The 21,293-nt window shown below is 37.1% G+C and overlaps 1 protein-coding gene across 1 annotated transcript; it reads right to left on the bottom strand.

The window, feature by feature from the left end:
* Positions 1-12,770: 12,770 nt before the first annotated feature.
* LOC129923088 (uncharacterized) lies at positions 12,771-18,534 on the bottom strand. The gene is made up of 2 exons (XM_056012303.1): positions 14,682-18,534; positions 12,771-14,630 (listed from the first exon to the last, which is right to left on the bottom strand). The coding sequence occupies exons 1-2, from the start codon at positions 17,172-17,174 to the stop codon at positions 14,073-14,075; spliced, it is 3,051 nt and encodes a 1,016-aa protein (XP_055868278.1). The 5' UTR covers positions 17,175-18,534; the 3' UTR covers positions 12,771-14,072.
* Positions 18,535-21,293: the final 2,759 nt, after the last annotated feature.

The raw sequence follows: 21,293 nt of genomic DNA, 5'->3' as shown, positions 1-21,293 counted from the left end.
AGAATGAAGGATTGTTTCTACAGTGTATTGCTAGAGTGGATAGTGTGTTCTGTGCACCACTATTCAAATAGAGAGTTGCAAAATAAAATAACATGTGTGACTAACTAAAAAAAAAAAAATTCTGTCAATTCATAAAAATTATTAATGGATTTGAACGAGCGTAGACATACCGACATATTTTACATATAAATAGCAATAAAACAAATGAAACCAACAACAGTCATAATGTTATTTCATAAAGTACTTTCATCTTGTTTACTTATTTGTTGTTACGGTTATTACAATTGTTATTATTATTTAAAATCAAACACGTTAGCATTAAATGAAACACTATGGTGACAATTTAAGTTAACATTCCATAGATGTCTTTCATTTTTTTGATATAATTTAACTAGTATTACCCACCGGCTACGCCCGTTGAGTTGTTCTCAGGCTATATATTGTTTATTTTACCATGGACCCTTCCCTTCTTTCTTTGTTTGCTTGTAGCTTGGACCGGCACGTAAATTTGAGTATTTTTTTTTCTCTCCCCCCTCCCACTCCCCGAAACTCTCCCTTTACAAATTGACACTATTATTTACACTGCGATACTATCTGACTATTCTGCTTTTCAGTTCTTATTTCGAACTATTTGATGGGCTCTAGGATACTATTGGCATGGGTGGGTCGTGTTGACCTGTTACATCCTGCCAATCGCAATGCTCGCATAATATTTTACCCCCCCCCCCCCCCCGTTTGATATTTTTACACTTTCAACTTGGCTTCCGAACCGGAGAATCTCGGGGTTCCATTATAAGTGCTAATCTTTTGTGCGTTTATATAAAGCGAGATAGCAATACATATACGCTGATTGTAAGTTAAATTGGAGGTGCGGTGGCTGAGTGGTAGAGCGATTGGCTTCCGAACCGGAGGGTCCTCTGATTCGGAATCCGGGTGAAGACTTGGAATTTTTCATTTCGGGATCCTAAGTCGTGGAAAAGTAAAGTGATTGGTCGTTATGGTCACATGACACCCTCGCTAATCGTGGGCCACAGAAACAGATGATTGATGCGGCATCTTTCCTATAGACCGCCTGGTCTTACTTAAATTATGTAGAAATTGAAAGCTTTTGCATTCCTACTGTTTAAGTCCCTATTCATTGTTGGCCCTGGCGCATTGAGGCCCTTCGCACCATGGTTGCTACGCCACTGGCCCAAATGTTGTCATCTGTCGAGGTAACTAATTCAAAAGTAATCACAAATATTTTGAATGGTGTAGTGCAGTTTAAGTAGGGCCTCTAGGCTTTGAATGTTTTGTAGAGCTGTTTTTTTTTTTCTTTATGGTTATTCTTTAATGCATCTAAAAAAAATGTTTAGGCTAGGTTTTTTTTCTTTATGGTTATTCTTTAATGCATCTAAAAAAATGTTTAGGCTAGGTTTTTTTTTTCTTTCGTTTCTCATTTGTTTAAGTCTTGGCGTGATCTTTTCAAATAAGATAAGGGCAGTCCGTAGATCCTGGTGTTTGCTCGCGTGCAGATTGCCATGAGCGCAAACATTGATGACGTCATTAAGTTTTGTAATTGAGATCGAAAGAAGACATACGTCACATTTTTTTTTTGAGTTGGAACTGAACAAATATAGTGGAAAAAAGGGGGGGGGGAAAGAAACAAGCGATCACCAACGTCACTTTTAGAACATCACTACCGCCTCTACCGTGAGGTGCGTTCATTAATTCTATCCTAAATACAGGGTCACGACTGACATAAAAACCTGGATAAGAAATATTTTTGTGTGAGTCAACAAAAGTTCGATATTTAAGGGTTGGTTTTTTTTTTTGTTTGTAATCTTTAAGAAGAGAGAGTGGGGGGGGGGGAGAAGGAGAGAGGAGGAGGAAGAAGGATGGAGGGAGAGATAGGTAGGGGGAGGGAGGTAGAGAGAGTGGTTGAGGGAAAGAGAGGACGAGGGAGAGAAGAGAAAAGAGATAGAGATAGAGGTAGAGAGAGATGGGGAGACAGAGGAAGTGAGTATAAGAGAGAGATAATGAAAGAAATAGTTTTTATTACCTGGACTCCAATGAAAATCAAAGTAAATTATTTGTGTCAGTGATTAATCTCAAAGATAGCTTTGGTCCATAATACATTTATTCTATACATTATTATTGTTTAATGAACGTGTAGGCGTACCCCTGAATCACGAAAATAAGCAGCTCTACGCCACCATATCCGCCCCTGAATCCGTTCTTTCTTACCTCCATTAAAATGTCCACGCTTGGATTATTTTGCATAAATTAATGTCCAGTCTTACTTTCGGGTATTTCTAAGACTCGTAATATGAGAATACTAGCCCTGGGTTTGGCAAAATATGTAGGTCACAGCTGGGGCTGCGCAGCCACGGGAAATACTGCATTCCTCACTAATCTTCGGACTCGAAGACAAGCTTTATTATAATATGAGAATGCAACCAGAAACATCATGTATATTGACATTCTCCTGAGACTAAAGACCAGATAGAAGTAGTACCTCATTATTAGCTCGTCTGGTGTGTATGTTATATGGTGCAGTGCTGGTGCCCGATACTTTTCCATGCTAAGTATTGTATATATTTTCCACACGCGCATCAACGGCAAAGATTACCCTTGATCCGTGACCCCGTGGCTTCATGAACCAAGTTTTGATGCAGACGAACTTTATGCCTTAGATAACATCAGTGTTTCCCAAACTGTGTTCCGCTGAATCCCAGTGTTCTGCGAGGCCTGAATACGTGTTCCACGATCTACTGGAACAATTATATAGTAGGCCAATACGTGTTCCACGATCTACTGGAACAATTATATAGTAGGCCAATACGTGTTCCACGATCTACTGGAACAATTATATAGTAGGCCAATACGTGTTCCACGACCTACTGGAACAATTATATAGTAGGCCAATACGTGAATTTATCTCTCTCAAATAAAATAACCAAAGTGTTCCGCTAAATACTTAATATATGTTCCGTTAGAGAAAAAGGTTTGGAAAACATTGGATTACGTGTATATCCTAGAATAAGTATGTACTAAATTAGGTCAATTTGAAATGAAAAGATTTTCAGAAAATGAATTACAGTAAACCTTCAATGTTTGAAATGACTTTTAAAAAAATGTAAAGAAAAAAATAAATGAATAAAGAAAAAAAAATTGTGTCCCTCTTATAAGGCCTTTTTTTTAAATCGAAAAAGCAACACAAATGAATAATGGAATAAAAAACTTTCCCCAACTGTCATAATTTATTTCGTAATCTGCGTTAGTTGTACGAGGTGGGTAAAGGGGGCAGGCTTTCTTGCCATCTATAATTGGGATCTCAGAATACCCGAAAACGAAGCGTGTGAAAGCCCAGCTACTATTAAATAAACGGGCGTCTCCGAAGAATCAGAAATCATTACGTCGTCACTTCCGTTAAGAAACTATATCACCATAGACGCCTTTGAGAAAAATAAATTAGATTCCAGCCCCCAAGCAGAACCTCACGTTCAGCTCTCGAGGGCATTAAAAGGGGCGCTGTACGGTGAAGAGTGGAGAGTAATCTACCTTGGATAAAAAAAAAACACAGAAGAAGGAAAAAAAACATAAACCTAGGAGGATTCACACAGCGGAATAATTGTCATATCTGTTGGTCTGTGTTAATTTAGTCTTTGAGTGTCGACCACTGATTTTCAACCTACTATTAGTATTTCTTTTTAACAGAAAGTAAAATTAAAGTTTCCCCTTTCTGATCCTGCGATCTATGGGGGCAGATGATGTTAAGGCCATCTGTTTCTTTGGCCAACGGTTAACGAGCAGGATGTTATGTGGCCAGCACAACGACAACCCACCTTTACTTTCCCCATTAGAGTTAGGTTGCCTGAATCAGCCATGAAAACCAATAACTTACGCATAGGGCGTAATTATCTCTTAGTTTGTTTTTTTTTGAAAGGAGTATCTATAATAAAATAAAAAGAGAAGAAGAATGTATAACCTTCATATTCGAATCCTGTCTGCTATGCTTGCAACCATAGACATAGTGGAGGGGTGGGGGGTGGCAAGGGAGCATGGTGCACTGGGCGCCTCACTCAGAGGGATGCCACAAGATTGACAAAATGTGACTTTCAGGACATTTTCAATTTAAAAAAATCAAGTTCTCGAGACTATAATTGAACTAAACAAACAGTTTCACATACAACGAATTATTTATTTCGTTTTTTTTATTATATAGCCGTTATGCTAATTTACACGTGCGTTTTATCTGATGTAGTAAATACCGCGCTGTGTATACCACTATCCTCAATGTGCATTCTATTGATGTAATCGTATTTTTTTAGAGAAACAATCTTTATTATCAACAAATCTGATTCAAGATTATAATTACGTGAAAAGCATATGAGTATAGGTCACAGCAAGGGCTGAGTAGCCACGGGAAATACTGGATTCCTCATTAATCTTCGGACTCGAAGACAGCCCTATATGAGTAAAACTGTTGTAACAGAGTTTAATAAAATTAATTTATAGGCATCAAGGTTACAAAGACAGCTTGTGTGAAAACACAAACTCAAAATCTGCAACCGAAGTGGTCCACCTAGACTGCAGCGGTTCTCAACCTTTTATGCTCGGCGACCCCTTTTTACAATCCCCCATTCTGCCGCGACCCCCCTTCCCGCACACACACATACAGCAATAGATGAGTAGTCAATAACAATCCATATTTTGGATCGTCTTAGGCGACACTTGGCAAATCGTCAATCCACCCCCAAGGGGGTCGCGACCCACAGGTTGAGAACCCCCTGTGTCCTAGAGTCTTCACCAGGATTCGAACACATTCTTCCGGTTCCAAGTGCTTTACTCCTCAGTCACAGCATCTCCATATATTTATTTAGCGTACACTTATATTTTTTTTAAATAATAATTATTAATCTTATCCATTCATTCAAAATTAATAACATGTTACATGTAATAAAGAGAAACTAAAAAAGATTTATTCTTCTAACAAAATTAGATAAATTGGCAAGACGACAAAAAAAAATTCTTGACCTACTTTAAGCTACAATTGTGTACAAATGACTTGACAAGACTTTCCCCTCGCAAAAAAAAATCAATATCTCCATTGTCATTTGTCATACTAGCTAGACATAGATCTAGCTAGATCTAGACATAGTTTTAGATCTAAATCTAGAATCAAAATCTAAGTCTAGATCTAGAAATAGATCTAAGTCTTGTTAAAATGTCGAAGCTTTAATTCATTTCCCTCGTAGGGGAATTACTATTAGGCCTACTGTTCGTAATGCACATGTATCAGGTAGATCTTTAGTTAGGTAGTACATTCTATTGTTATTATTAGTATTATTATTGAATGCATTCTATTTATAAGCCTATATGTGATGTTTCTGGAAAACGGATTGGGGGGGGGGGGGAGAGAGAAGCGAAAAAAAAAATAAAGGTCATGCACCGGGCGCCAGATATGTTCACTACGCCTCTGCTTGCAACACGCGATAAAGTAAAATAATTTAAAAATAATTACAAAGGGCGGAATCTATAGATCAAGCTATAATCTAGTCGTGATTTCTGAATCCAATTAATTATCTCACATCTCCAGTTTTATTTCGATGACCCTATTTCTGTACAAGCCTTGTCAGCAGACTACAATTATTTCTCCTTAATGCTAAACGCTTACCGATATCTAGGTCACGATTACGTTTGACGTGTATAAAAGTTAGATTTACGCTGTATTAATGAAATAACTTCTTTTGCATATGAAGACATTTAAAATTTTAAAAAAAATTAGATCAAATAGCTTTTTTAAACGACAAAAATGTCAATGTTTATTAATTTTTTTTAGCGCGTAGTGCTAGATCTATGAGTTTATGTTTTAAGTCTTTGCTAAAATGACTATGATAAATCCATCCGCGTGTTACATTCGCTTGCATTCTGCTTTATATTAAATTATGAACTATTAATATTTTTAACGTTATTTTCCATTAATGAATTTAGTTTTGTTGTTGCTTCCCTTCAGTAGGAATTACATCTGGACCTTCATTCGTGCCTGTGGTTTACTTTGGTTGTTTTGGGGGGGGGGGGGGGGGAATTTTAAAAAAAAAATTATTTTAAAAATATATGATTAACATTGAGTTTTTTTCTTAAACCATAAAAGTTAGTTTGAACACGTTAAAATAATAATAATATTCAGTTGTTACAGATTTCAAGCGCGAGCGATTGCCAGATATATATTTCGTTTATAATACTTATACAAATTGAAACATCGAATGGGATGAAATGATGAAACTTTATAGACACTATAAATTATTTTTTTTTCGGGGCTTTTGGTCACTTCGTCTTTTCCGATGCGCCTTCCACCTACACGATAAGAGCAGAGACTAGATTCTTTGTTTGTAAAATGTTTTACGTGTTTCGGATGTTCCTTCAGATTCTGAAGATAGCTACACTCTAGCCCGAACCTCCCGCAGGATGAAGGAGGATGGCGTCGCTCAGGCTTCGAACCCGGGGCCTTCGAGACAACCGAACGTCAGTCCAGAGTGGAATCCTCACGACCAGGCAGCCATATAACAACTAAATAAATATTAATTTAAAAAAAAAAAAGAACAGAGGCTAGCAGCTCAAGAAAAAGAGGACACAGACTAGAAGCTAAAGAAAAAGAGGACACAGACTAGAAGCTAAAGAAAAAGAGGACACAGACTAGAAGCTAAAAGAAAAGATGACAGAGGCTAGCAGCTAAATGTGCTAAATGTAGATTTCCATCCCTACCTAGACCTGGGTGTTTTAACCTAAAGTATGTCTCACATCACCGTTTAAAAAAAAAAAAAAACTGGCAACATTTCCGCCCAACACGGGTGAGAGTGAATTTGAATGACGTAATTGTTGGCTGTAAGTAGACCTGCATGTGCGTGTGTGTGTGTGAGCTAGTGCACGCGCCAGCGACGATGAAAAAGGATGTAGAGCTGACATGTTGAGCTTGTACTGATGTGAGCAATTTACAAAGAAAAGAAAACGGAAAAAGGGGAGGGGGGGATTACGAAAGGAGAAAATGGTTAGAAGGGGGAGCCGCATGACTGGAAAGTATGTTAAGGGGGGTGGGGTTGACGTAATGTGTTAGTTTAGTTTGACATGTTGCGGGTGTTCCTTCAGTATTTTACATTATTAGCCAAACCTTCCACAGTACGGCCCGGGGGGGGGGGGGGGGGCGAGCAGGGTTTGAACTCGGGGACCATCGATACGACAGTTCAGAACGCGTTAGCCTATTTTGTTTTTTTTTTTTTATATCACGCAATGAGTAAAAAAAAAAAGTTCTGCTGATGAGATAAAAACACTTTCATAAGGGACAAATAAAATATGTAATTGTTACAATAGCTGATAGATAACACGACAAAGTAGGCTCTGATTGATAACACCCCACCAATCAGATGAGAATCTTGTATCTCCTCTTCTTTTGTTTTTCAGATCCTTCCTCAATCGCCATCTTAAAGTGAATCAAGCACGTGATGTAATGGTGACGTATTGGTTCGTCAAATAATTGTAAGCCAATCAAATCATTACATTTTTACCAACGCAACAAATACACATAGCAGATTGTTGACCTTGTTTATTTTATATCTCTGCCTGGAACTAAATACTGTTTAAATTTTGTGTTTAATTTTCGACATTAAGAAACCTTTTTGAAAGTGCAGATAGCATCTCATAGCTCAAAAGATTGGGATCAACTGTTAACTAAACCCAAAGATAAATTTTGTATGTAAATGTACATTTTAATCGTTTCTTTTTCTTTAAGGCTGCCCATTGTGTGCATTGTCTTATCTTCTGTACATCTTCTTCGTTGTCCATCCGCGGCAATTTATCTTTCGTATGCAGCATGTATACAATATATTCATAGATGCCAAGGCTACTTATGGTCTTAAAATACACACCCTTTTCATTATTATTTTTTTTTTAATTAAGAATGCAAAATGTATGCGCATTTGTTTAAACCATTTTTAAAACAAGATTTAAAAGGCGGTTTAATTTTATTCCCTAGTTGTTAGTGTCACAGATATGCAGTGTTAAGCTGTGTAGTGCTGTGTTAAACTGTGTTGTGCTGTGTTGTGCTGTTTTGTATTCTGTTGTGTTGTACAGAGCAGAGACAAAAAAAAAAAAAAGGTTATTTAGTAAGATGAACACGTAAAAAGTCTCAACGCAGAAAAAAAACAACACCAAATTATTTCAAACCTAATTACTCCCGCCCCTACCCACTATGCTAAAGCATATTGGTTATGAGTCACTTTAATATCAGATTTAGTGCCACGGGAGAGGCTCATCCCTCCCAGTAAACCCTCCTCTCCTCTTACTTCTCCTCATTTTACCCTACTCCGTTTTATCCATAGGTATGTAGAACATAGGTGTAAGGAATGGGATGAGCGATCTCGCAGTACAGTAGCACCGACCATGCAGTCTAGAAAAAAAATATGTTAACATTGAATAAACAAAAAACAACTTTCACATCTCTGCATGTCGTTTGCAGTGGCGTAACTAAGGGGGGGGAGGGGGGGGGAGAAATTTAAAATCCCCCCGGGCCCCCACCTAGGGGGGGCCCCCAAATGGGTGTCCGAAATTTATTTGTAAATACATAAATTAATATATTTGATTGACAAATAGTGTCAACGGGTGTCTTTTTTTTCAACATTTATGGATTAAAAATTTATCACAAAGACTAAACCTAGATCTAGGTCTATCAGTACGTTGACTTTGTTGACATTTTAAAAATATTTTTTCCCACAGAGATCAAAGTTTTTTTTAAAGTTAGTTTTACATTTTAAACTTTGTTGCCACGAATAAAACTGCATGATATACAGCGAATTCCAGGTTTCTTGTTACCTTACTAATAATAGATCTAAATGGCGAGTATTTTATGGCTACACTAATTAACCTTGAAGCAAAATTTACAGAATCGAGTATAACAGATCCAAAAGTTATTCTTAATAATGCAAGAATAGTCCATTATTCGGGTTTGGCGTCTATAATTTCAGCATTAAACTTCACACTCGAGTTATTACCCCTCTATTCATCTTTCATCAATCCAATGGAAACTCTATTTTTATTTCCATCTAATCCTTTTGCTTTCGCACAAAACACAAACAACAAACAATAACGTAATATCATATAATATTAGCACATCCTTCCTTTTGAAGTTATTATCACACCCTTCCTTTTAAAGTTCTTAAGAGTGATATCTACCATTTGGGGGCCCTATGCAAAACTGATCGCGCGGGGCCTAGTCTGGGTAGGGATGAGCATAATGTCAATATTATTTTTTTTGAATTAGAAAATAGGCCTACTTTCGTCTTTGCAATACATTTTTATCAAATGAAAGCTCGAAATGCCACTTTTTATTTATTGGCACCCCAAAATGTCAATTTCGTCTATTCTTCAGGAGATTTGAATAAATTAAAAAAAAGTTCAGGACTTTATCGTATATTTTGCCTTTTCATGAGATTTCCTGGAGGCCCTGGAAAATCAGGAGGTCACGAAAACCCTGTTATTTTATATACGTTATAATGGTTTAATTTAATAATGTACACTTAGAATTAGCGCGTGTCCTATGAAAGCGCGGGGCCCACAGCGACCGCATAGGCTGCAGTGGCCTAAGGCCGGCCCTGTCTACTAGGAACTTTAACAATTCGTCCACTTCTGGTTGTCTTGACTGGCACAACAAGTTCTCTAGACGTTGGTCTATAACTGTCTGTTTCGTTTGTTCCAACAGTTTGCAGTTCATTGTCTCCATCGGTATCATAGTACCCAGAGATGTCTTCATCGAAACTCTTATTCAAAAAGCGTTGTTTTCTTCTGTATGTTTTTCCGTTTGTCTTTATGATGTAAGATCTGGGTGCTGAATGTTTTTTATGACAACTGCTTTCTGCCATGTTTGACCTAGACGAACTCTCCAACCGAATAATCTTTAGGTAGTCTTGCTTTTGCATTGTATTTCACTTTGCTTTTCATTTGTCGTTCGTTGAGTAATGTCTCTGCATTTTCAGCTACCGATGGTTTCAAAAGTTTGGGATCAGTTCGAATGATTCCCTGAGTCTTCTACTCGTCAGCAGTTGTTATGGTGAATACGGCAGTCCACTTATCGGAGTATTTGTATACTCGAGCATAACGAGATATGGATCTTTCCCACTTTTGTATGCTCTGAATCCTTTTGCTTGCGCACAATACATAAACAACCAACAATGACGTAGTACCATATATTAGGACAGAATCTTCTTCATGCAGTGGGAAATTAAGAATTTTTTGCTTATCTTGAATTCTGGTCAAAGCTCTTGCTCCCAATTAATATAGTTCGGAAGAAACTACAAAAGTCTGGACTGCATATATGGAAAGCTGCTAAAGAAATTAGTACCCTTTCATGCTTTCTGCAAAATGATGAGAAACTGACAAAAACCCAATCCATCAAAAAAGCAAAAGAAGGTAGTGAATACTATGGATTCCCTGTAATCCCTGTGGGAAGCGTGGTCGAGAGGCTAAGTGCGCTTGAACTTGGCTTGTCTTGGCTACCTAGAAGGGGACTCGAGGTTCGACACCCGACTCGGGCAGAGTTGCGTTTACTGAGCGCCTAAAGGCAGAACGGAAAACCAACTTCTAGATTGGACCAAAGCGCTCTGATCATGCTATAAGCATGAAAGTAACGCTATATAAAAGCTATAGAAGAAAGAAAAGACTTGATGGGAAGTTGAGTTTTAATGTAGGACTGTCAATAGAACTGCAATTCAAACGTGTTGCGACAGAAGTGCTGGACAGATTTCATATGGAGATGAAGGGCAGATTCCAAAGGATACCTTTGGGTTTCTTCTTGAACCAAGACACCTGTTAGATGAAGACCCGCTTATGACAAACTGTGCTACTTTTCCTGTTTGTATGATGTCATTGATGCACGAGCACTTTTCATCAACAAACCAGTAATACAATCACCGACATATTGAGGAAACAGGCTTCATATGGTAATTACGTGTGCTCAAACTTTGCAACCTCCTCCGAATACTGCTAACTCAGGCCACTTCCATTACGTCATGTGAGAGATCATTCTCAAAGCTCAAGTTCATCAAAAGCTATCTCAGGAGCACAATGACACAAGAAAGGCTTATCATGGCTTTAATGTCAGTGAAGTCACAAATACTAGAAAGTATCGATGTAGTTGATGTTATAGATGTCTTTGATGCACAGAATGCACGACGTGAAGCGATATCAATTGAGATTTGTCACTTGTGCATTATTTAACTAATAAACAAAGCTTTTATTCATTAAAAGAGTCTTGATTACTTTTTGTTAAGTTTACTGATATACTGAACCAATTTGATTTGGGGCTTATATATTTTTGCGTACATTATTCCATGTCATATGTCGAATGTCAAAATGCAAGGGGCCCCCAAAGAGGTCAATCCCCCCGGGCCCCCAAATCATTAGTTACGCCCCTGGTCGTTTGGTTCTTTTTGTTTCTCGCTCTGCTTGGAGAGTTGCGTCGAACAACAGATGCTTTTCACATCGTACGTGATGTGATTTACCTAGGTAGAGCCTATACTATTCAGTTCTCGTTTAAAAAAAAAACAGATAAAAAAAAATACTTGATATACAGTACATGTACATAGCAGAAAAAGTATGCGTGTTTTTTCAAACTCAAATCTCGTTTAAAAATACCTAGATAAAAAAAATCCCTGATATACAGTATATGTAATTAGAAGTAGCGGTCTGCGCGGGTTGTTGTTTTTTTAACTTAGATCTCGTTCAAAAATACCCAGGTGTGAAATCCCTGACGTACAGTTTTTAGCAGCCAGTACGTTTTGATATGTTTCTTGGCTAGATTTGAGAAAGAAAGAAAAAAAAAAGACAAAATATATAAAAGCAGATGTATATGAGTGTACTAGCGAGGTAAGGGATTACATGAATGGTGATGTAATTAGTATTACAGTAAGTACACTGATTATCTGAAGTCGCTAGATCATCAAAGCCCATGCTCGTATTTTTAGCACACATTTTAATTAGTACACTTGTGTCTTTAGCACACTTGCAGCATTGCTGACTTTGAAGAAGCGACATTACCGCTGACGACGAGTTTAAAGAAGTGATAAAACCGCTGAAATCGACTTTTAAAAAGCGACAATACCGCTGATTTAGCCTTAAAAAGGGACAATACCGCTGACGACGAGTTAAAAAAGCGACAATACCTCTAACTACGACTTTAAAAAAGTGACAATACCACTGAAGACGAGTTTAAAGAAGTGACAACATTACCGCCGACAATGACTTTAAAGAAGCGACAACATTACCGCTGACGATGACTAAGTGAAACCCTCTAGCAACAGAAATCCAATCAAGCAATAAAGAAACAATTTCGTCGTGACCCAGTTACTGGACAGACTTTCAGTCCGTCAAGATGTAGATCTAGTTCCCAGGCAATAGCTTGCAATAACCAAAAAAAAAAAAAGTAACATTCAAATAAGAAAATATAGAACGCAAAGATTTCTTTGTCCCAGGTAAAGATTGAGCGAAGTTAAGTGATCTAGGTTATTGCTGGCCATTGCCTGGTACATGTGTAATCGATTATTATAACTGGGGCAATAGGACACGGTAACAATTTTACACATTCTGAGATCTCACTAAATCATCTATTAGCTATCTCTTTTTTGTTTTAATTTTTTTTTATATCTGTCTATATCTATCTATTTTGAACTATACAGATTTATCGATATATAGATAAATAGATAGATGGATAGATAGATAGATAGATAGATAGATAGTGTGACAACACTTGTGCCAGATGTAACAACATGCACGATGTTACGATGTGTTGTTATGCCGGGGATTTTACTTGAATTCAATAGTTAACAAAAATGACGATCTAGACTCACAAATTAACGATTCTTTGATAAAACAAAACTCTGGAACTTTATTTAAATACAACGTAAGTACAGTTTATGTACAAATTACAAATCAATGAGCATATTACAAAGACTTTTCAAACAGAGCTCTTAGAAACGTGACTAGCTACAAGAACATTATTTTATCGACTGACTTTTCTTTCTTACTACCGCCAATTCTCTGGCGCTAACTCTTTTCAAAAATGTCTTTGTTTAAATTCAAATCAACCAATAGATTTCAAACATACTAATTACGTCCCTTGGGTAAATCCTGACTTGGATGTCAAGTGTCTAAATTTGAGGATTAAATCCCGAGACTCATGTCGAGGGCTTATATTTCTTTCAAAAGTGAAATGTACAAACAATTCTATAATGTAATCTGTGACATATTACCCCCCTCTCCATTTAGCATTTGTATGGTAATAGAAATGCTCATATGTATTAAAATTTAAATATACACAAAATACCATACATGAAATTATAGAAAAATGGTTGAGGTAACATATGACAAAATAAAGTCAACTTGGAGATGACAACAATAATAAAAAAATGTAAATGCAGTGAATAAAATTATAGATGACTTTGAACACCTGTTTCACTATACAAGTGGTTATGAAAATGAGACAATGCTTGTCATGAATAATATCAAAAGTTGTACAAAGAATAATACTTGGATAAATTAAATATTGAATTGAATAAGTTATGAAGCTTCATGATGAAATTAAAATATGACATTATAACTCATTTGTGAAATTGTGTACATGGAAAAAAATATATTGCATATGAAAAATTGACATAGAAAAAATAATTGTGATAGTACATGACAATCTTCTGAATAATAATACTCAATGTGATATAAATCTCAACATGTGTGAAGCAATGAAAAATTCCAATTGTCTGTCATGTATCTGTACTATCATAATAGGATATATGCAATAATAATATACCTGAAATAAAATACTCATGATTTAAAAATTAAAATGTCTGATGCATGTCATATGCAAAGATGCTGAAACATAATTAAAAAAGTATCTTGAATGAGTGACCTTCCTCAGTGGGTTGCTTGGTGCTGAAATCAATACAATATCTGATATAGAACTCCTGTGGAAAAAGTGAGTAAACAAATTAATTTATTAATTAAATATAACTGGATAATGTTCTTCCTTGACGAGTATGAATGATAATGGATCAAGTGACACTAAATATGGTATAGTACATATATAAAATGTAAGTGTGAAGTTCATAACCCTTCTGAGTTGCCGTCATGGATGTGTGTACGCGTTTTCTAAACTTGAAGAAAATGTCTTTCAGTTTATGAAGCTGTTGTCTCCATGTCATATTGAACTCACAGATAATGTCTGATTGAACCGCGTTTGAGTTTGGTGAAAATAAGAACTGTCCGAAACCAAAACTCAATTTTCTGGTTGATGAACTTTGACGCTGTAGAACAATGGTAGCAGAATGCTTTGCATTAGAATGTTCAATAGAGCAATGACTGAACATGTCTGAGTTCAATCGGTCAATACAGTAATGTTGAAGAAGTTCATTTGTTCCTTTCTGAAGAAAAGTTGCCCCTTGAGTAGAAGGAGGATGAAACTTGGTGTTGTCAATGTTGTTGCTCTCTGAGTTGTTTTCAAATTGCAGTACTGGGAATGTTTCAGAAACACCGGTAAAGAAATCTGCATGGTCTGGAAACACTTTAGTGTCCTTCACTTTCTGTAGTGCTATGTCATCCAGAGTGATGACCTTTGGAATGTCACTTTGATTTGCTGCTGCTATGTCATTCAGAGTGATGACCTTGGGAATGTCAATGTAATTTGATGTCGGTAATGAAACATCTATCTCAGGAATGGGTGTTGATGATGTTTCTTCTTCCTCAGGAATAGTTGCTAAGCTTGTAAAATGTTCAACTTCTGCTTTGATGTCTTCATTATCTGTTTCATGGTAATGTTCAAACATATGAACATGAAATACTCTGGTAAACTTGTTGACATTGATTTCATAAAGCAGGTTGGAAATCTTTCTGGTGATGGTAAATGGACCTTGCCATTTGTAGAACAGCTTGTTACTCCAATCTGGTAACAGTAAATTGACTTGATCTCCTTGAGCAAAATATCTTGATTTCATGTGTTCATGTAATATTCTTTGACTTCCAATGTTCATGGTTGTAATGGCTTCTTGAGTTGACTCACATTCTTTCAAATGAGGAATACTTGTATGAGTGTTAGAGTCAAGTTGCATAGTTTTTCTTTTGTCTGGTATAGCCAAAGTTGATTGAATATAAGTATCTGCTTCTGGTTCATGAGACTTGTCTTGATTGACTTCAGTTTGGCCAGTTAAAGTTCTTGTATCATTGTTAGAGACTCTGGGCATGTCGTCTTGTTCTTCAAAGTTCAACAATGGACATTCGGGAATTGGAGGTGGACTTATGACCGGTAGGGATGGGCTTGATGTAACTGGGGGTGTCCATGTTGAATGTTCTTGATTATTGCTGGCTACTGGACTAGTAACTGGTTGTGTTGCATTCTGCATAACTTGAGTAACTGAGGTAGCCATGTGATTATTTTGGCTAACTTGTTCAGGTGCCAAATGTTCTTGTCTGGACATGGATCTTGTCATTACTGCCAAACATTTTTGACCTTGCTGTATGGCATTTGTACATTCAGCAAGTTCTTGAGGAGTGCATTCTTTAACTCCTTCTATGTTTCCAATGATTAGGTCCACTGGTAGATTGGGTGTTACTAATGCTTTTGTTTGACCACTGAAGAATGGTGTAGTAACATAAATGATGGCTTCAGGTAACTTGCTGACAGTTCCGTTGAATGCAGTGACTTGGACGTGGTTGCCTGTGAAACGGTTTGCGTGTACGAAGCGTTCATGTACTAATGTGGACGTGCTTCCGGTGTCACGAAGAACTTCCACCTTCTTGTCTCCTACAAAGCCTGGATAAAATTTGAGACCATTGGACTTTGCAATGACTGTCATAGTTGAGTGCTCATTGTAATAGCTTCTGTTATATGAGCTTCTGTTTGGCATATATTGTGGTCTGGAGTCCTGTGAATGACTTCTGTAGCGAGGTTTGTTGTTATCTGGTTTATTGTTTCCAGGTGCTTTGTTGAGATTGTATTGCTCTCTATTGCTGTATCTTTGAGTTGGTGATGTGGGTCTATCAAAATTTTGATTTTTGGAGACTGCCTGTTTTTTCCAACATTCATGATTTTGGTGACCCTTTTTATGGCAAAATGAACATTCTGTGGTTCTGCTGCGGCATTGAGACGTGAAATGCCCTAGTTTATGACATTTGTTGCATTTGACTTTGTCATCTGACTTATATCTTGCATTTTTGTCTTGAGCAAAGCAGACAAAATTTTCTTCAACAGATGGTTTGACTGATTTGTTTGGATAGGCTGCTCTATATTGTCTGATGATCTTGGTTAATGTCTGTATATCAGTAGGATTTCTCTCTATAATGTAGGATTGAATATCTTCTGAGTGAGCATGGGTGATGTTGTCGATAATAATATGTTGACGAAGAGCTTGGTAACTTTCTTCTATTTTTGCCATGGATACCCATCTATCAAACCACATTGACATATTAGCTACAAAAATTTGAGGATCATCATTTTGCTGTGGCCTTTCATGATAGAATTTCTTTCTATAGTTGGCTGAAGTTGCTCCGTATTGGCGCAGTAGAGCTTCCTTGATATCAGAGTAAGTGCTGCGTTCATTTATGGACAGTTGTGAGCAAATGTTGACAGCTTTGCCAGTCAAAAGGGTGAGGAGTGAGCTCGACCAATGTGCTTCAGGTAGACCGGATGTTGTAGCTATTTCTTCAAATCTTATGAGATACGAGTCCATATTGTCAATGTTTTCGTTGAAAGCCGATATTTTGTTCATTAATCTGTATTTGTCAAACATATTTGAGTGACCTTGAATTGGAATGCTTTCTTTATTTTCTTTAATTTGCCTTTCGAATTCCATTTTTTCTTTTTCATGTTGTCTTTGCTTTTCGGCGTCTTGTAATTTTTTTTCTTCTAATTGCATGCGTTTTTCAGATTCTTGCCTTTGTTTTTCAGATTCTTGCCTTTGTTTTTCGGCGTCTTGCCTTTGTTTTTCGGCGTCTTGCAATTTTTTTTCTTCTAATTGCATGCGTTTTTCAGATTCTTGCTCTTGGTATTCTTTTTCTTCTTGTTTCTCTGCCCACTGCCACTGGTCTGGTTTTGGGATATGCTTTTCTTTGGCTAATTCTATTAATTCGAAGAATCGTTGTGTTCTAGCACTGGAAGCCATATTTAATTTTTTTTTTTTTTTTTTTGTTTCTTGTATTGGAGCAAAATGTTCAATATCTGGATTTTGGCTTTATCTCAGATATAATAATAATATAATGAAAAAGTTCTTGAAGCCTCAATTTCCTAATAAATTCTTGACAGTAGACTTGTAGTTACTGGAGTCGTATGATTGATATATAGATCTATTGAGCCGATGTACTTTTTACTGGTTTAACAGTTGGTTAAATCTGGTCTTCTGTTTACTTTGTGCTGCACATATGATTATTTACTGGTCTTTATAATGCCAGTTATTTGATTTACTGGTCTTTTTTTTTTTTATAATGCCAGTTATTTGATTTACTGGTCTTCTTTATAATGCCAGTTATTTGATTTACTGGTCTTTTATATAATGCCAGTTATTTGATTTACTGGTCTTTTATATTGCCAGTTATTTGATTTACTGGTCTTTTTTATAATGCCAGTTATTTGATTTACTGGTCTTCTTTATAATGCCAGTTATTTGATTTACTGGTCTTCTTTATAATGCCAGTTATTTGCTTTACTGGTCTTTTATATTGCCAGTTATTTGCTTTACTGGTCTTTTATATAATGCCAGTTATTATGTATATTGGTCTTATTCCTTTTGCCAATTACATATAATAATGGATTTCGTGAGTTAGACGTAACTCTAACGAAAATCTTTATAAAAGAATTATCGATAACCAACTGACCTGTTAAACACAGAAATTCTGTCCTCCGTTAAATAAGAATGAAGTTCCTTTGAAGAGTTTAGAAATTGGTCCTAGATCTTGAATAAATTTCGTTAAAAGTTGTCCATGAACTTTTATTCGTCGGAGAGTGCCAAATGTGACAACACTTGTGCCAGATGTAACAACATGCACGATGTTACGATGTGTTGTTATGCCGGGGATTTTACTTGAATTCAATAGTTAACAAAAATGACGATCTAGACTCACAAATTAACGATTCTTTGATAAAACAAAACTCTGGAACTTTATTTAAATACAACGTAAGTACAGTTTATGTACAAATTACAAATCAATGAGCATATTACAAAGACTTTTCAAACAGAGCTCTTAGAAACGTGACTAGCTACAAGAACATTATTTTATCGACTGACTTTTCTTTCTTACTACCGCCAATTCTCTGGCGCTAACTCTTTTCAAAAATGTCTTTGTTTAAATTCAAATCAACCAATAGATTTCAAACATACTAATTACGTCCCTTGGGTAAATCCTGACTTGGATGTCAAGTGTCTAAATTTGAGGATTAAATCCCGAGACTCATGTCGAGGGCTTATATTTCTTTCAAAAGTGAAATGTACAAACAATTCTATAATGTAATCTGTGACAGATAGATAGATAGATAGATAGAGAAGACCCAAAAACTGACTTGCGACGTCGCAACCTGTAGGAATATAGACCAATAGCTCGTTTCTACGTCACAGGTCTGACGTCATGATCAATTGGCCTGAATTCTGAACAGCCTACAGACTGGCACATCGCAGTGTTTAGGCCTTCTATAACGGTTGGTCTCGGTAAAGCTCCTAAATGCTAAGAGTTGTGAAGTGCGAGGTAAATCTCAGAGCAGTAGGGCGTCAATAATGTATGTTTAGATATAAGACAACTTTTTTTTTTCCAAACAGAAGGTGGAAACCCGGCTTGACGTCTGATGGGATGTTGCCAATTGTCTACCGATAAAACAACATCACGCTGGAGGTATCAGATTGTAAGATAAACAGAACTGCTCCATCTTCATTCTTGCGTTGGCAAGATACTTCGCTCTTGCAGCCTACTGGGAGATTCATGGGAAGATTCATGGGTGAAGATGGGTGCAACGGGATTTCGGAAAACTTGGAATTCGCTTTTTCTATGGGAACATTTTTGTCTTTTTCTTCAGTTATTCCATTCAGAAGATGTGACGAGAGCTAGTCCTCTCGGTAGATCATTTGTTTATTCATTTCAAGTCTTGTTTCTGTGCTTAGTTTTATAGGTTGCTCCTTCAGCTATGAAGGACGGGAGGGGATAAAAGGGATAAAAGCGAGCAGGGTTCGAACTCGAAGTGCCTAACACACGACCAGGCAGTCTCATTGCTAAAGGAACTTTTTAAGTTACATAATGCCCGGGAAACGCTTCTCAGCTTCAGCATGTCAACCGGGTGTATATGGTCGATACAGGAAACGATTATCCCAACAGGGAAGTAAAAAAAAAAAAAAAACTATTTGGGCGAGACCAATCGTTATAGAAGGCCTGAACACTGACCTGCAACGTCACAGCTTGTGGGCAGTTTAGACCAATAGCTCATTGCCACATCACAGGTCTGTTCGACGTGGCAACGCATTGCCTACAGGTTACGACGTCGCGAGTCAGTGTTGAGGCCTTCTTCAACGACTGATCTCACTATGGGTGCCTTAGAACTGAGTCCAATGCACTGAGATCCCAAAACAACCAATGTCACTATCCACTCTTATTCTTCAAGGGGAAGTTTAATGGCGGACACCCGGACGGCTGATGTTGGAGAATGAATAAGGGGGGGGGGGTTTCATCGGTGTGCTTGGCCTTCGTCCTCTTCTCTAACCCGAGCGTCTAGTTAAAAAGAATGTAACAAAATATACATCTGCTTGGATCCCACTCAGACAGAACAGATGGAATGTAGGTTCCATGGGCCAAGAATTTCAAGACTCTTCCACTCAACTCTTAAGACAATTAAAAAGAGAGAAGATACTTCAAAACGAAGCACCAAAAGTTTTGAACTCTGGACGCTGAGAACTTCAGATCGGCACGCTCTATTCTAATAGCCACCACCTCTATGGCTTAACACAATCAGACATCTCAAACAGTATGCCCACACACAATCACATATCATTGGAAGAATTCATTTTGTATAACTTCTACCCTGACCAAAAATAAATAAATAAATAAAATATTGAACTATCTCCAAAACAGCCTTTGGTCAAGATGTCTCATATTAACGTGGTCTCCTGTTGTTCAGAGACACTGTAGATTAGGGTGTGTCATCCACACGCACGCGCGCGCACAGGAATCTCTTGGGCAAAAAGCAAAGTAATGCTATTTGGATGAAGAAAGGTCGAGTCATATTTGCTCGTGGAACGCGGGAACGGATTCCATGCTTCAAACTGCTTCCGGGTGAAAAGGCGAGGACGGAGATTTTTATTTTTAAAAGAAAAAGAGGGGGGGGGGATATTTGGGAGTGAGGAAAGAGGAAGATGTCGGGGGTTTAAAGACCGTCAGGATGATGATTTAGGAGAAGATGTATGAATAGCTTGACGGACACAAGAGCGGACAGGCAAATAGACATATATTGATTTATCTTGGAGGGTGTAGATAGATACACACTAGCTGTGGTAAAAAGGAGGGGGGTGGGGGGAGAAGAAGAACAAAATTACAACAACTTGCATATGAATAAAAATAGAGGATTGGGGGGGGATATAAAAAGTGTGTAAATAACGTCTACTATATACAGTATATAATAAATAGGGTCTACGTCATTAATACTTGCAACGGAGAAGTTGTTAAAAGCAAATCAAAAGATTCCTATATTAAAATGGCGAATTAGAAACAGGTGCTAAAATCTCTCTCTCTCTCTCTCTCTCTCTCTCTCTCTCTCTCTCCTTTTAGTACACACACACACCAACACCTATACAATAATTTTTTTCCCAACAATTTTGGCATGTTACTGAATTCTAAGTTTTGTGTCCAATCCTAACGAGAAATGAATTATTGTTGAAAACGACTCCTGCTTGAAAAGACAAAGATTACGAACAAAAAGGGTAAAATAATAATAATAATTAAAGAAAGAAAGTCAGTGTTAGTGATTGGCTGTTAAATCTTGAAGCTTTTAGCTGTACAGACTGAACACAGAGACATGTAAACTGAGGAAATGAGAAACAGGTCGAGATGTCGTCATTTTGCTTTCACTTTGTTCTCTTTCAATGTTTCTCTTTCTTTCTGTTTTGTGGTCATCTCTTTCACTTTTTTTACTTTAAATCTTTCTTTTAATCTTTCACCTTCTCAGTCCTTCTGTATTCTTATGTCATTATTATTCCTACCTGCCCCCTCTCTCTTTATCTACCCCCTCTCTAACTCCCCCCCTCTCTCTC

Source organism: Biomphalaria glabrata, chromosome 15, assembly GCF_947242115.1.
Source record: "Biomphalaria glabrata chromosome 15, xgBioGlab47.1, whole genome shotgun sequence".
NCBI lineage: Eukaryota > Metazoa > Mollusca > Gastropoda > Planorbidae > Biomphalaria > Biomphalaria glabrata.
The sequence above is the reverse complement of the archived record's forward strand: the minus strand, read 5'-3'. Positions and strand labels throughout refer to the sequence as shown.